The sequence below is a fragment of the Lycorma delicatula genome, chromosome 4 (assembly GCF_047948215.1).
Source record: "Lycorma delicatula isolate Av1 chromosome 4, ASM4794821v1, whole genome shotgun sequence".
Lineage (NCBI taxonomy): Eukaryota > Metazoa > Arthropoda > Insecta > Hemiptera > Fulgoridae > Lycorma > Lycorma delicatula.
Window position 1 is genome coordinate 132,699,973 of NC_134458.1, and position 12,866 is coordinate 132,712,838.

Here is a 12,866-nt window from a genome sequence, read left to right on the forward strand (position 1 = left end):
ATTTTTTTCTGAATTTTTATGAGCATAGACTGCTAAGGTCATTAGCCCTCGTCAGAATCTTTAAAAGAAACTACTATCACCATCTGGATCGTCATATGTAAGGGTGTAAAGGGCCCTTACATTTTATTTAAAAGCACAAACTACACAAAACATTTAAGACATAAAGACAAGGACAATCACAAACAATTATGGGGTGTAAAGGGCCCAAATATTAAAATTTGAGATAGGTTCCCAAAAGACCATTAAATTAAAATTAAAACTTATCCTACCATATCTTTCATTCTTCTACGAGTCTCATTTATAGTTTGTTTAAGCACCCTCGGGGCGACCAGAACCGCCGTTCAGCAGTATATCAGTCGCGCCAGGGTGCAGTGGCAGTTGAATCCTTCTTATAAACAGGCTATAGGAATGCACAGCGTACACCCACAGCCTCGCGCCCTCAATCCACCCTTGAGGGTCCCCCATGCCATCATCGGACACACCCCGACTCACTGCTCTTGAATGCAGGTGAGCCAAAATGGCCTAGGCAAGAGGACTACCTCCCGTCACTATACGTGCCACGTTTCGAGACTCCCTTATGTATATATGCATACATTTAAAATTTTTAAATGTTTTTAAATTTTCATCAAAATTTTAAGAAGAATATATAATATTTTTTAATTTAATATTTTTAGTACAATTTTTATTTTTTTAGAAAAGTACGTTATATTAATTTTACGTATTAAGTCCTTTTTTTAGTGATTTCATGAAAACATTTTTCCAAATATGTTAGATGGGCGCTATAAAAAGTTATTTATAATGAAAAAGTAGATGTCTATCCAAACGATTTGAAAATATAATTTTTTATCATTGCGTAGTATTTGCTCGCTATATAAATATATATATATATATATAACTTGATTTCAGTCTGATATTCAAAATATTACACAAGAAATCGCTTTCACATGGAACGGATCTGAAAAAAAATTGACGTTAAATTTATTATTAATTTACGAATATAAATTTAAGATCAAAAAATTGATATTCATGCATTCCAGAGTGTCTTGGTTGGGCTCGCTACTAATATTTTTTTATATACGTAGTTTATCTTCTTTTTTTCTTATGTGAATCAAAATATAGGTAACTGGTATTGTAACTGGTTTGTATTTCATGCAAATGTTTATTTCCTTACAAACAGCTTTTTTTTAAACTTAACCAAATTTACTGCTTAACCCTAAGATTACCACTTAGTACGAAAATTAAATGGAACAATGCAATTACAGAATTAATGTAAAAGTTGATTAAATTTGGAAAGCCATGATGGCCTTATGTTCCCACCTCCTTGACCAATTGTAACCAAGATTAAATGGAATCAATAATTCAATTTCACAGGTCATATTAAAAAATTTCATAAAAATCTGTTAATTTACTCTGAAGATATCAAGCAAAACGATAACTGACGAAAATAGGCTTTTAATCTATCACCTTAAATGAAATTGTCAAATATATGTAACCAAAGTAACATGCTAAATAATGGAACTACCTATTTAGTACAAGTATGTGATTTTGAGTCCGAAAAAGACAAAAGTGAAAAAATTTTGTTTGGTTCCATCTCTTTATATAGGTTTAGACAAATAAGACTAAACACCATCAGATAGTACTAAGATACCTAAGGGGCATTAAATTATATGATAAAATGTATCTACTCTTTGGGTAAAATCTCAAGAAATGTGCTTCTAAGATCAGTACGTACATCCTTACAGAATCCTTCATCACCAAAATGATTTTTTGGTTAGAGGGAATTCATAAAACGTCAAGATCTGCAAAAACCCTGACATGCAAAATTTGATCCGATTAGCATTACTATCTATTTCATAGTTTATTATATATTTTTATTTATTCAGTTTCTTTGTAAAGATTTGAAATGGACCGCCACGGTGGTAGCGTACTTGCCTGTTGCACTAAAATATCCTGATTTAATTCTCAGTTAGGTCTGAAAAATTTAAACAAATAAGCTCAAGAATAGTCTCTAATGACTTTAGTAATTGATAGAAATCAACGAATGTTGATATAATTATATTGGAAATATTTTAGATGAAATTTAAAATTAATTAGCCAAAGGAATATATATATTTACTAGTGTAACCAGGCGGCTCTGCTCCCTGGACTCCTCAGTATTCATTAAATGCATGTTTGTGAAAATAATAATGATAAATAAAAGTTAAAGTCTGTTCAATTTATAAAAAAAAATACCAGTGTATTGTATATTTCTTCAAAGCAACAGTTTACAGGACCCGAAACTTTGACATGTGAAGAATGCAGTTTTCAAAATAATCGGCCTCCATCTTAAAAATAGTATTTGTAGCTGGTTACCCGTCTTTCGTAGGGTAAAAATGTATTTTTTCCGGTTATTAGTGTTACCCGACAAACACAACTAGGAGGTGACCGTACTTCGTTTTTCATTTTTTTTTTTTATTTTGTAATATTTTTATTTTATGTTTTTTGTCAATTAACCACAGGCAGGTGTAGCCAGTCGCAGCGCACATACAGTAAAATGACAGTGGTTGTGTCGGTTAAACCGCCACACCGTACACGTCGCACCCCTTAAAAAATTGTGGGACAAAACTCAAAAATGATTTTTAAGTATTTATCTGAAGAATATTTGCAATCCCAACTCGAGTGAATATATAGTTTAGTATAGTCGTAAATGGGAAAAGTTTGAAATCATTATTCAAAATTTTTTTACTTTTCTTCACTCCTTTCATAATCGATTTTCGAAAAGTCTAGAAATTGCTTTTTTAGATATTCACATGTAGAATACACGCACCAAAAATCACATCGATATATTCATTTGTAACCGGTAAATTTAAAAAAATAGTAAACTTCATTGTTACTCCATTTTAACTCTTTAAACTAGGAATTTCAAAAAATCCTAGTTACATAAATTATCAAGTATTGTTTTCTTCGTGTGCGTTTACACCGTTAGAAGAACGTGTATGCAGACTTTAATCAATTTATCTTCGGTAGTTTTTGCTGGGTGTTGATTATGAATCAATCGGTGCATGTTTTTATAGGTACAGATATGTATTTAATTTAAAAATAAACTAATTTTTTTTTTGTTTACAGGTACACCATTTTGGTGTTTACTGGATATTGTTCCGATTAAAAATGAAAAGCGAGAAGTTGTTTTATTTCTTGCTTCTCATAAAGACATTACCAGAAGTAAAATGGAAGAACTTGATACTTCTAAACACATTGATAATGGTAAGTATTCGGTAGTAATATTTAAATCATATGCTTTAACTAGTTACAGATTTCAGTTTAGTTTATTAGGTATTCTAAGTAAAGAATGAACTTAACTTTTGAATATTTTTTTTAAATTTGCTCCAATGAGAGCTTATTGATCATAGAATAAAGGTTACAGATTTTGGTTGGAATTGAGGGTTAGTTAGGTTATTAATTTAGTTATTAGGTGTTGTTAGTACCTAAATAAAATATCCGAGGAAACTAGCATGTTCTACACAGTTATAAAAAAACTATTTCGAATTTTCGATAATAAGGTATCAAATTTCTTTACTCAATCCGGTAACTAATTAGATTCAATTTGAAGAAAACCTGAAAAGCTTCCAAAATACAAATACTATTACGTCCAGGCATTGAATGCCCTTATAACCTGACGGATCCCATCATCGAAATCATGTGGTTTTTTTTTTACTCGACTTATTTCACAACAAAAATTTTCTTACTTTTCTTTAGTTGTATTTACAAATTATGATGGTAGCCAGAGTTATAGGCCTACATATAAACAATCGATAATATACCAATAACTGGAAAAATATATAAATTATCAATAAATTTTTGTGAAATTATGAAAATGTCATTTAATAGTAAGTTTTTATTCAATTTTTGTTAAAATATATTCAATCAATAACATGGTAAAATATATATTTCTAACTAAGAAGGCTGCGCTTTCCGCTTGATTATGAAATCTCCTTTAGCATAAATTTGAATCAAATCTAAGATTATCACCCTTTGTGAGTATTATTAAAAACGTATCACGCGTTAAGATGTGAGATTTGGCAGATTTTAATTTTTAGTTTTTTCTTTTAATTTTTTGTAGATTATTTAATTTGCAACTATAATAATTATTATTAATAACTGATGAGACATGAAAATTTGACGGTTTTTTAGTGAAAATATTTTGAATGTAGATTCAGCACGCTATTATCTACATTACATACAGTTTTCTTGTCAGCGACCATGGTTTATTTTCCTTTGCTTACCATGACGGTCATAGTTCACTTCTCAGCTGCAACTGATCAGCGGAACTAGTAGCATATTTGTCAGTATAGCATTCACTGAGAGTAAATCGTTCATAAATGAGTTTCGTAGAAAGTTTAATGTCCTTTGGGAAACACTGGTTTGCTTGGCATTTCTCCCGCCACCATTCCATTCGGTCGCCCTAAAGCACTAAATGTCTGTGCCACAAACGGCTACTGAGCCTCGAACAGTTTAGCGACTAGTATCCTAAATAGCTCGGTGCCATACACCACCGGCTTACGTATTCCAACCGCTCACTTGTCATATATTTGCTAAAATGGGTAGGCGCACCCCGTCAGCTACTAAAAATATACATGACATCCAGAAATTAAAATTTATCTCGTCGAGACAGCAATTCGCTGTCACGCCTAGGTCGCTGAATGTCAGCAAGTACCTGTCCACCATATTAAAGCGCTTGGTGACGCTTTAATATTTACGACCACTAATTGGCTGGTGGTCAGTCATTTATATCTAGATTAGCTTCCCACAGCAGTGCGGTAAGAGTCTTTTCTCTTAGGTAAACTACTGATGTCGGTTGAATAAAGCAACCGCAACAAGAAACTCCCACACGGTCCGACAATGCGACTCTCGCCACATTGACTCGCCGCTTGTGTGTGGCCAATTTTCCCTTTGACGTCTAAGTTCCAGGTTGGCCCGTACTTTGGGAGAGAATAATTCTCTCATGGAATATTATTTTAGGGTGGTATACAAATGACTGGGAATGTTAGATTTTTTTTTTTGGCAGCTGCTAATCATTAGAACTGCTGAAAATGCTGAACGAGAAATTAGAATATCTTATACAATTATAAAAAATATTTAGAATAGTTTTATGTAAGAAAAATAGTATTATAAAGTTTTCGACTATCAGTAATATAACGACATTAACTATTTGAACAGTTATCAGATTCAGATATCATTCATTATTTAACGCACCAAATAGAACAGCTCGGCAAATACGCCATTCCTTTTTTTTCACCTGTATAAAACTTAAATTTTTCAGAAATTTTTACTGAATCATTTACGCCTTGACTTTTGAAAATAAGTTAAAGTTTTAGGTAAAAACTCTCTAATGTTCCAGAACTTAATTATGCAATAAGAATCTTATTTCCATTTAACAGGATATTTTAAACAAAACTGTAGGTACTCATCTTCTGAAAAAATATTACTTCAAGCTCGAATAACCATTGCACTGTTAAAGTAAACTATTCGGTTATGGCGTAAAAATGTTTGAAGTCAATGGTCTTTTTTTTAAGTAAACTATGTTACAGTATAGTTACTGTTTAGTGCTAATTACAACGTTTAAAAGGAGTGAATAATAAGTTATAATTCCATGAAGATGGTGCTATACCATTTACAATTAGAATATCTTTGGATGAATTACGAATAATATTTCTTCATCGTTTGATTTTTTGGATTGTAAATATTAAATAACCATCAAGATCGCACAGATTTAAGTGTATGTGCTTTTTTGGTAGGGTTATTTGAAAGAAAAAGTTTACAAAAAGAAAAAAGATCAACTGAAGAATTGAAAAACATTTCTAATGAAATTAAAACCACAAATAAAAAAAGCAACCCGTTATAGATTTTTTTGTTGAAAAAAAAACTATAAAGGGCTGCATCTATTTAATGTTATTTTTAAAAATCAAGATAAATAATAAAATAGCGTAAATTTCAAATTGCATTAATTTTTTAGGTAATTTAGTAAAAAATTTGATTGATACTTTCTCTTTTATCTGTATTTCTTTTTTAATTTCAATAATCCTACTTCTGTTAATTATAATTCGTAATTAAATTTTCAGTCTAGCTGTAAATGTTACTTTTGTTCCTTTTATAATCTAAAAGTATTTAGAATTATCAAAAGCACATTAAGCAAATAAAATCCTCTTAACATGATCTCACTTATACATCTATATACACGCTTAATAAAAATACTTCATCGCACTGAGTATCCTGTCTTTCATTACTCATTTCTATGTAATATAAAATAGACTTTCACTTTATCAAATAATATAATGGTTTAATAACTTACTGATTGAAATTATTTCTCATTTAATATAGAAATATGAACTAAATCTTATTGTAAATAGTTGTAGCAATTAATTCTGTTAAATATATTTGCCTGATATCGATCTTTTACGGTAACATATATATTATTCCCAATCAGATAAGATATTATAACTTTTTTTTCATAGTACAGGGGGTATCGACTACTACGATCATTAGCTCTTGTCTTAAGCTAAAACTTTCCCTCCCTTATTAAAAATAGTGGCCAAGTCAAAAGATCAGTCTTGTCAAACAGACCATCCTGAAAACAGACTTATAATGGAACATTAAAGCTTCAAAAGAAATTCATTTCTAAAGAAGTGTTCTCAAAATTGACAAAATGGGTGTAAAGGGCCTGCAATTATTAAAAGAACATCCTTAAAATAGATTCATCAATAGTTACGAAAACTTATTTCATAAGATTTATTGCCTAGGATTTTTCTTAGGCCAACCTTTTTTATTTCTTTTCTCCATCCTCTTGACGGCATCCACCTCTCAACAAGGTATCTGAGGGCTCAGAGATGGAATCTTCGTCCACCTCTGATAATACCAATGTTGAAGGAGAGGATGTTTTGCGTCCGGTATCGGATTATACCGACCCATATGTAGCGGCAGTCTTGCATCCAAGTCTAGCTTGGGTGCAAGACTGCCGCTTTCAGAAAGCCAGCTCTCAGTGGCTCCATTGTATGTCACCCAACATTCTCATTTTGTAATACTTTAATCTCTTTTTTCTCATTTCCCTGAATGGGGATTTTTTCAATTTTAACTTTGGCTTCAGGCATCTTTTGCATTTTGGTTTCATTTTCCTTCGCCTTGGAACTAGTCGAAGGCTCACTCCTCAATTGCGAAGTACTCTTTTGTTTAATCATGTCTGTTTTTATTCATAACAGCTTTGAACTGCTATCCCTATTTGTTCGATTCTTCAACTTTTCATCAATGTTCCGTTTTATTAAATTTGCTAAGGTTGGCACCAGTTCTGATATCACTTCCTCTGATTTAAAGGAGGTTGCAGAAACACAGTAACCCGTGCATAAGACGTGGCCTTTGGCGTTCTGCTGAGCACGATTTTTTTCGCTTCAAAGTAGCTGACCTCTGAATAGTCTTTACCTCCTGTATTGCTGCTTCTTCCTTATATTTACGACAGTTTCGTGATCTTGCAGTGTGATGTCTATTAAATTAACACAAATCAGTGGGACTCTGCAAGGGTCATTGAGGTGTACGCGTCACCACCAATACAGATTTTTTTCTCGTGCAACTCGCAGCAGTGTATCCGAAGTTTTGATATTCAAAACACCGAAATGGTGTTGGGATGAACGGACAGACATCTAGCCTATGAAATCCAGCCTTTACTTTTTCAGGACAGTTATGTTTGTTAAACATCAAAACATTCGGCGTGGAGGGTACGATTTCTCCGTTTCGTTGTGTATTCAGTCGACGTGCAGCAACGACCTGTCCATAGAGATCTTCTACAATTTCGACTTCTGTGCAGTTAAACAAATCCCTGCACATAAGCAAATCAATTAAATAAATCTCTGCCCTTCGGTTTAAAGGTGAAACGTGTCCTGGGGGAAAATTATCAAAAGAAAGACTAACAGTACTAATTGCTACAAATAATACTGGAACTGACAACAAAAAAACTTCTGATTATAGGGAAAAGTGTTAAACCCCGATGTTTTAAAATTTTGAAATCGCTTCCAGTTATGTACGAAAGTAACAAGAAAGCTTGGATGACAAGTGATATCTTTACTTCTTGGTTACGAAAATGGGACCGTGAATTAATGATTGAAAATGACAAAATACTGCTCTTCACTGACAACTGTCCGGCTCATCCACACGTTGAAAATCTTTCTTGTATAAAGTTAGTGTTTTTAGCACCGAAAACAACAGCAGTCTTACAGTCTTTAGATCAAGTCTGTAAAAGTCCACTACAAAAAACACCTAATTTTAGAAATCATACAGGACTTAAATAAAAAAAAAGAAACATAAATAACTATTCTGGATGCTATAGTTATGTTAGAAAGATCATGGAATGAGGTTTCTCCACTGACTAAAAAATTGCTTTCGACATGCAGGGTTTTTACCACAGGCTGGCGAAGTTACTGACGTCGCATGCGTAGAAGAATCTTTAGCGGAATGCGACAATAGTATGCAAAACCAATCGTTGTCAAATGCATTGTTTTAAGATTATCAGGAGGTTGACAATCGCATAAAACTGTAGCAGATGATGATGTAATGGCTTCAGTACTAGCAGAAATAGACGGGGACGTAGGTAATGACAACGAAGGTAAGAAAGAAGACATCAATCCGTCAAATCTTCCAGAAGTTTTACCGGTAATGAAAACCGTTTGCCGGTTTCTCAGTTTTACAGAAATTGCTAAAGAAGAAACAAAGAGTGTTTGTTTCGATTTAGAAAAGAACCTTCTACAACACGAATTGTTCGAAAATAACCGACTTTTTGGAGAAAAAGTAATTTTTACAGTTTTTCTCTATCTTCTTTTACTCTACCATATTTGTATTTATTATTGCACATTTTTGTTTTTTTATATTATTTTATTACGGAAATAAATTATTATTATTTTAATGTATTACCCGTTTAGATGGCATATTAAAAGATAAATTATATATTTTATAAATATATATTTATATTGTAAGTTTTATATGTATATAAAACAATAAACATATTGGTGTACATATATATATATACATATATACATATATATATATATATATATATATATATATATATATACATATATATATGTAGACAAAATCGAGCAGTGCTTTTCTCCCATGTCCTTATTTCATAAAATTCATAAGACTTAAAATTTCAAAAAAATTAAGGATTTGATTATGAAAATGAAGTAGGTGAATTGTATGAACAAATGAGTCAGGATTGAGAAGAATAGAAATAGGAGCAGACTTTCATTAAGATAATAAACAAAAAAATATGGTAGTTGAGACACATCTTACTTAGAAATTACTTTCAGGAAAGTATCATAGAAGAAAAGTAAAAAGAATGGATACTTATTTCCGATAGGAAAGAAAGAAGATATAAGGAAATTAAGAAATTAACTAGGACCGTGAAAAATAGAGAATGTTCAGTTGAAAACTGTCAGAAAACAGATCCAACAAACAGGAAGAAAAATTTTCATGTTTTTAGTGGGGAAAGCGATGAGCTATAATTTAAATGACAGGTAAGGCGGATGACCTTCCATCTCATATAGCTGCTTCAACTTACTTGAGATGACATTCATCAATTTAAGTAAAAAATCGCTACTTGCAAAACTTTTTCTTATTTCTTTTACTCGAGCTATAGTATCGTTACACTGATTCGCTAGAGGTAATCAGAAAGTCAGACAATCTAGACAGCCTTTTAGTAGTTTTATATATATATATACACACACACACACACACAAAGAATGTAAATTTGAATGTGAATGACTGAACCTATTCAAAAAGGTTTTAGGATTCCTTATAGAAAATTTGAGATTTATTCTCGTCAGAAAAAAAACAATAACCAGTATCGAGATTTATGTAATGTTTCCTGAGCGATAGTGTAGAATGAACAAAATACTCATAATATATCCTTAAAAAATGACGTTCACTCCTCACATTTCGTTCTTGGTGTAAAAATGCCAGTGCTATCATTCCCTACAAATTAAATTTTTATTACCCAAATGACAAAGACATAACCTATAAACTATTAATTAGATATAGTTTCTGTGAGGTTACGGATAAAGTACATGTAGTATTGCCAACCTCCTGTTTGAGAAAATAAAAATATTTCTTACTTCTTTACTTTCTCTAGTATAATTTAAGATTTACAACACTACAGATCATCCGTACATAATTTTCCACCATTTTTTTTATTTATTTTTTGAATTCCGGATGAAATTAATAGCATACCATAATATCTTTGGCATAATATAATTAATGATAAAATAGTATTTTTATTAATGAATGCAGAAAAACAACATAAACAGACTACTTCAAGCTTAATGCTTTACAAACGTTTTTAACTAAAGTTTCCCACTACTTTTTTCTTAAATTTTCTTATGAAAACTGTTTGAGTATCAAAATCACATTTGGTTATTTACTATAGTTAAAATAATCCAATACTGAATAATGATAATAACAAAGAAATAAAATTATCTTCATATAGTCTGTGAAGACATATAATTTTAAATAAATCTTCTGATAAAGGTACATACAAAAATACTTACGAACAGATCAACAGGACTTCCTCTGTGAAGAAAAAAAAAATCATTGAATGATTTGCATTTGGTAAAAATTAGGTTTGAATTCATATTTTAAGATATACATACAGTTCGAACATCGAATTTTAATATTCTTTTTGCAATTATTATTTAGTATTAGATTGTTATATCATAAAGATATATCGTCTGAAATCATTCTATCAAACTGCATTCTCATAAAACATCAAGTATCCTAATTTCAAAAAGGAAATGTAAAAAAATAAATAGATTTAAAATTCCTTTTAACTCCATGTTTTATACGTATAAACACGTACATAAACTTAAGGTAAAATATGTTGCTCGCATTTTTCGATCTTTAGTTTGCTTTTGATAGTTTTATCTTCACATTGTTTTATTGTTTTCTTAATTTAACAAGTTGCAGATTTCTTGCCTTTATCCTCTCTTATAATATAGGTGAAAAATATTTTTTTAATTATTTGTTTGTATGTATACATACATTTAGTAATTTTGTAAATATATAATTGATAATAAAGTTGTACGAAAACTCTTCAGTAGTTAATTGACAAAAATAATAAATACAGCTTATTAGGAAAGAATTTGATATATTGCTCAGCCACTTACAAAAAACCAATAACAAAGCTGTTATACTTCCTGGCACTGGTTATTTATTTTTACATAGTGAAAAAATAACGATATATGAAAAGTTTTAAAAAAATTTATATTTTTTTCATTTTTCTACTCTCCCACCCTCAAAATCAGTTCCCAAGAACATTTTCTACGTTTAATACATTAAATGGAAGAAATTTTTTTAAAAATTCACAGAAAAATTACTATCAATAAAAAGTTACCTAAGATTTCTTTTTCGGTGGTGGAGGTGAATTATGATGAAATTTTATTGTAATATTTATAATTAAAAGCTTAAATAAATTATAAAAAAGTTTTGAAAATTCAAAAATCAATATTTTTAAACTTTTATATGTTCCCCCACCACCAGTATTACTCCAAAAGTATTTTGTTTATTTTTTTGCCATTTGCATTACTACTGTGCTAAGGAAGATATAAAAAAATCGGTTAAAAATAAGTCATAAATAAAGAGATAGTTTTTTCATGTAAGGAGGAAAATTTTGGGGCAAAACTTTTTTTTAATTCTAAGATAAGCGTGTATGCTTGTACTGAGCTTTATATAAAGTGGGGTTATGTTTGCAAAATTTTGAGAAAACTGACCCCAAAGAAATTATCTACCAACTACTGTAGAAATTGATCCCAAATTTTTACTAACAAATTGCCACATATATATGAATCTCTGTGCCAAGTTTCATCAAAATCAGTTAATCCAGTCAAAAGTTATTAAGCTTCAAACATGCCTACTCGTGTACACATGTACGAAAATTACCCCTCACTTTTTTTTGTTTTTTGGGGTCTCTGGGTCATGAAAAGTCAAAAATTAAAAAAAAAAATCAATCCATTTTTTGGCTGATTATATTACCACACTTTACTTCTTGCATCATGGCTCTGCTCTAGATCTATAATGCTCTAGGCATCATAGCTCTTACCATGCCAGGTAAATAAAAACATTTCTTTTGCACGGCACAAGCTTGCACTGAAAATACTTACTCCTCAAATGCTACTCAAAAAAATCATCAAGCATGCTAGGCGAAACCACCTTTTAGGTTTCATAAAAAACAAACAGAATATAGTTCATTGTTAGTTTTTAAAGACAAACAATGAACTTGTGACTGGCTTCCAAAACTATATTTTCTAAAAAAAAAAAAAAAAAAAAAATTCATCTGTAATTATTAAATTCCACTTATTTTTAAATAAGTTTGGTCAAGTTCCATATCTTTTAAGTCTCATATTTTCCAAGTAAATTGCTATAAAAACGAGCCTTCTTAGATCACTTTAATTATCTCTTTACTTAACTTGCTTTAATAAAAATTTGAGTAATGAAATAACATATTTTCAAGAAATCTTTATTTTCTTAGCTATGTTTTTATAAGTATTTTACTAATAATATCTTAAAAACTTAATAATACAAACTTGTTTTATTAATTCTGTTAAACAACTTTTATAATTTTATACAAATAAATGCTGAGAATATATCAAAATTGTAATTGTTACAAACAAATAATTAAATTATAAAAGTGTTACAAAGTCAAAAACAAAATTTTCTCATAAGTCTCATATGTATCCGTTATGATAAATCCGTCTTTATAGTCCAAATAATAATAATGAATAATAATAAAAAAAACTTACTAAATAATCTATATATGATTTAATTTACTTAATTTTTTAAATAGAGTTTGTTGC

General features: G+C 30.3%; 1 protein-coding gene across 1 annotated transcript in view; it reads left to right on the plus strand.

The window, feature by feature from the left end:
• Window positions 1–12,866, plus strand: part of LOC142322719 (voltage-gated delayed rectifier potassium channel KCNH8-like) — a 442,085-nt gene that overhangs the window by 336,963 nt on the left and 92,256 nt on the right. Inside the window, exon 3 of the mRNA XM_075361795.1 lies at window positions 3,106–3,243. Within this exon, the coding sequence (XP_075217910.1) occupies window positions 3,106–3,243 (138 nt within the window). The remainder of the gene's footprint in view (window positions 1–3,105; window positions 3,244–12,866) is intronic.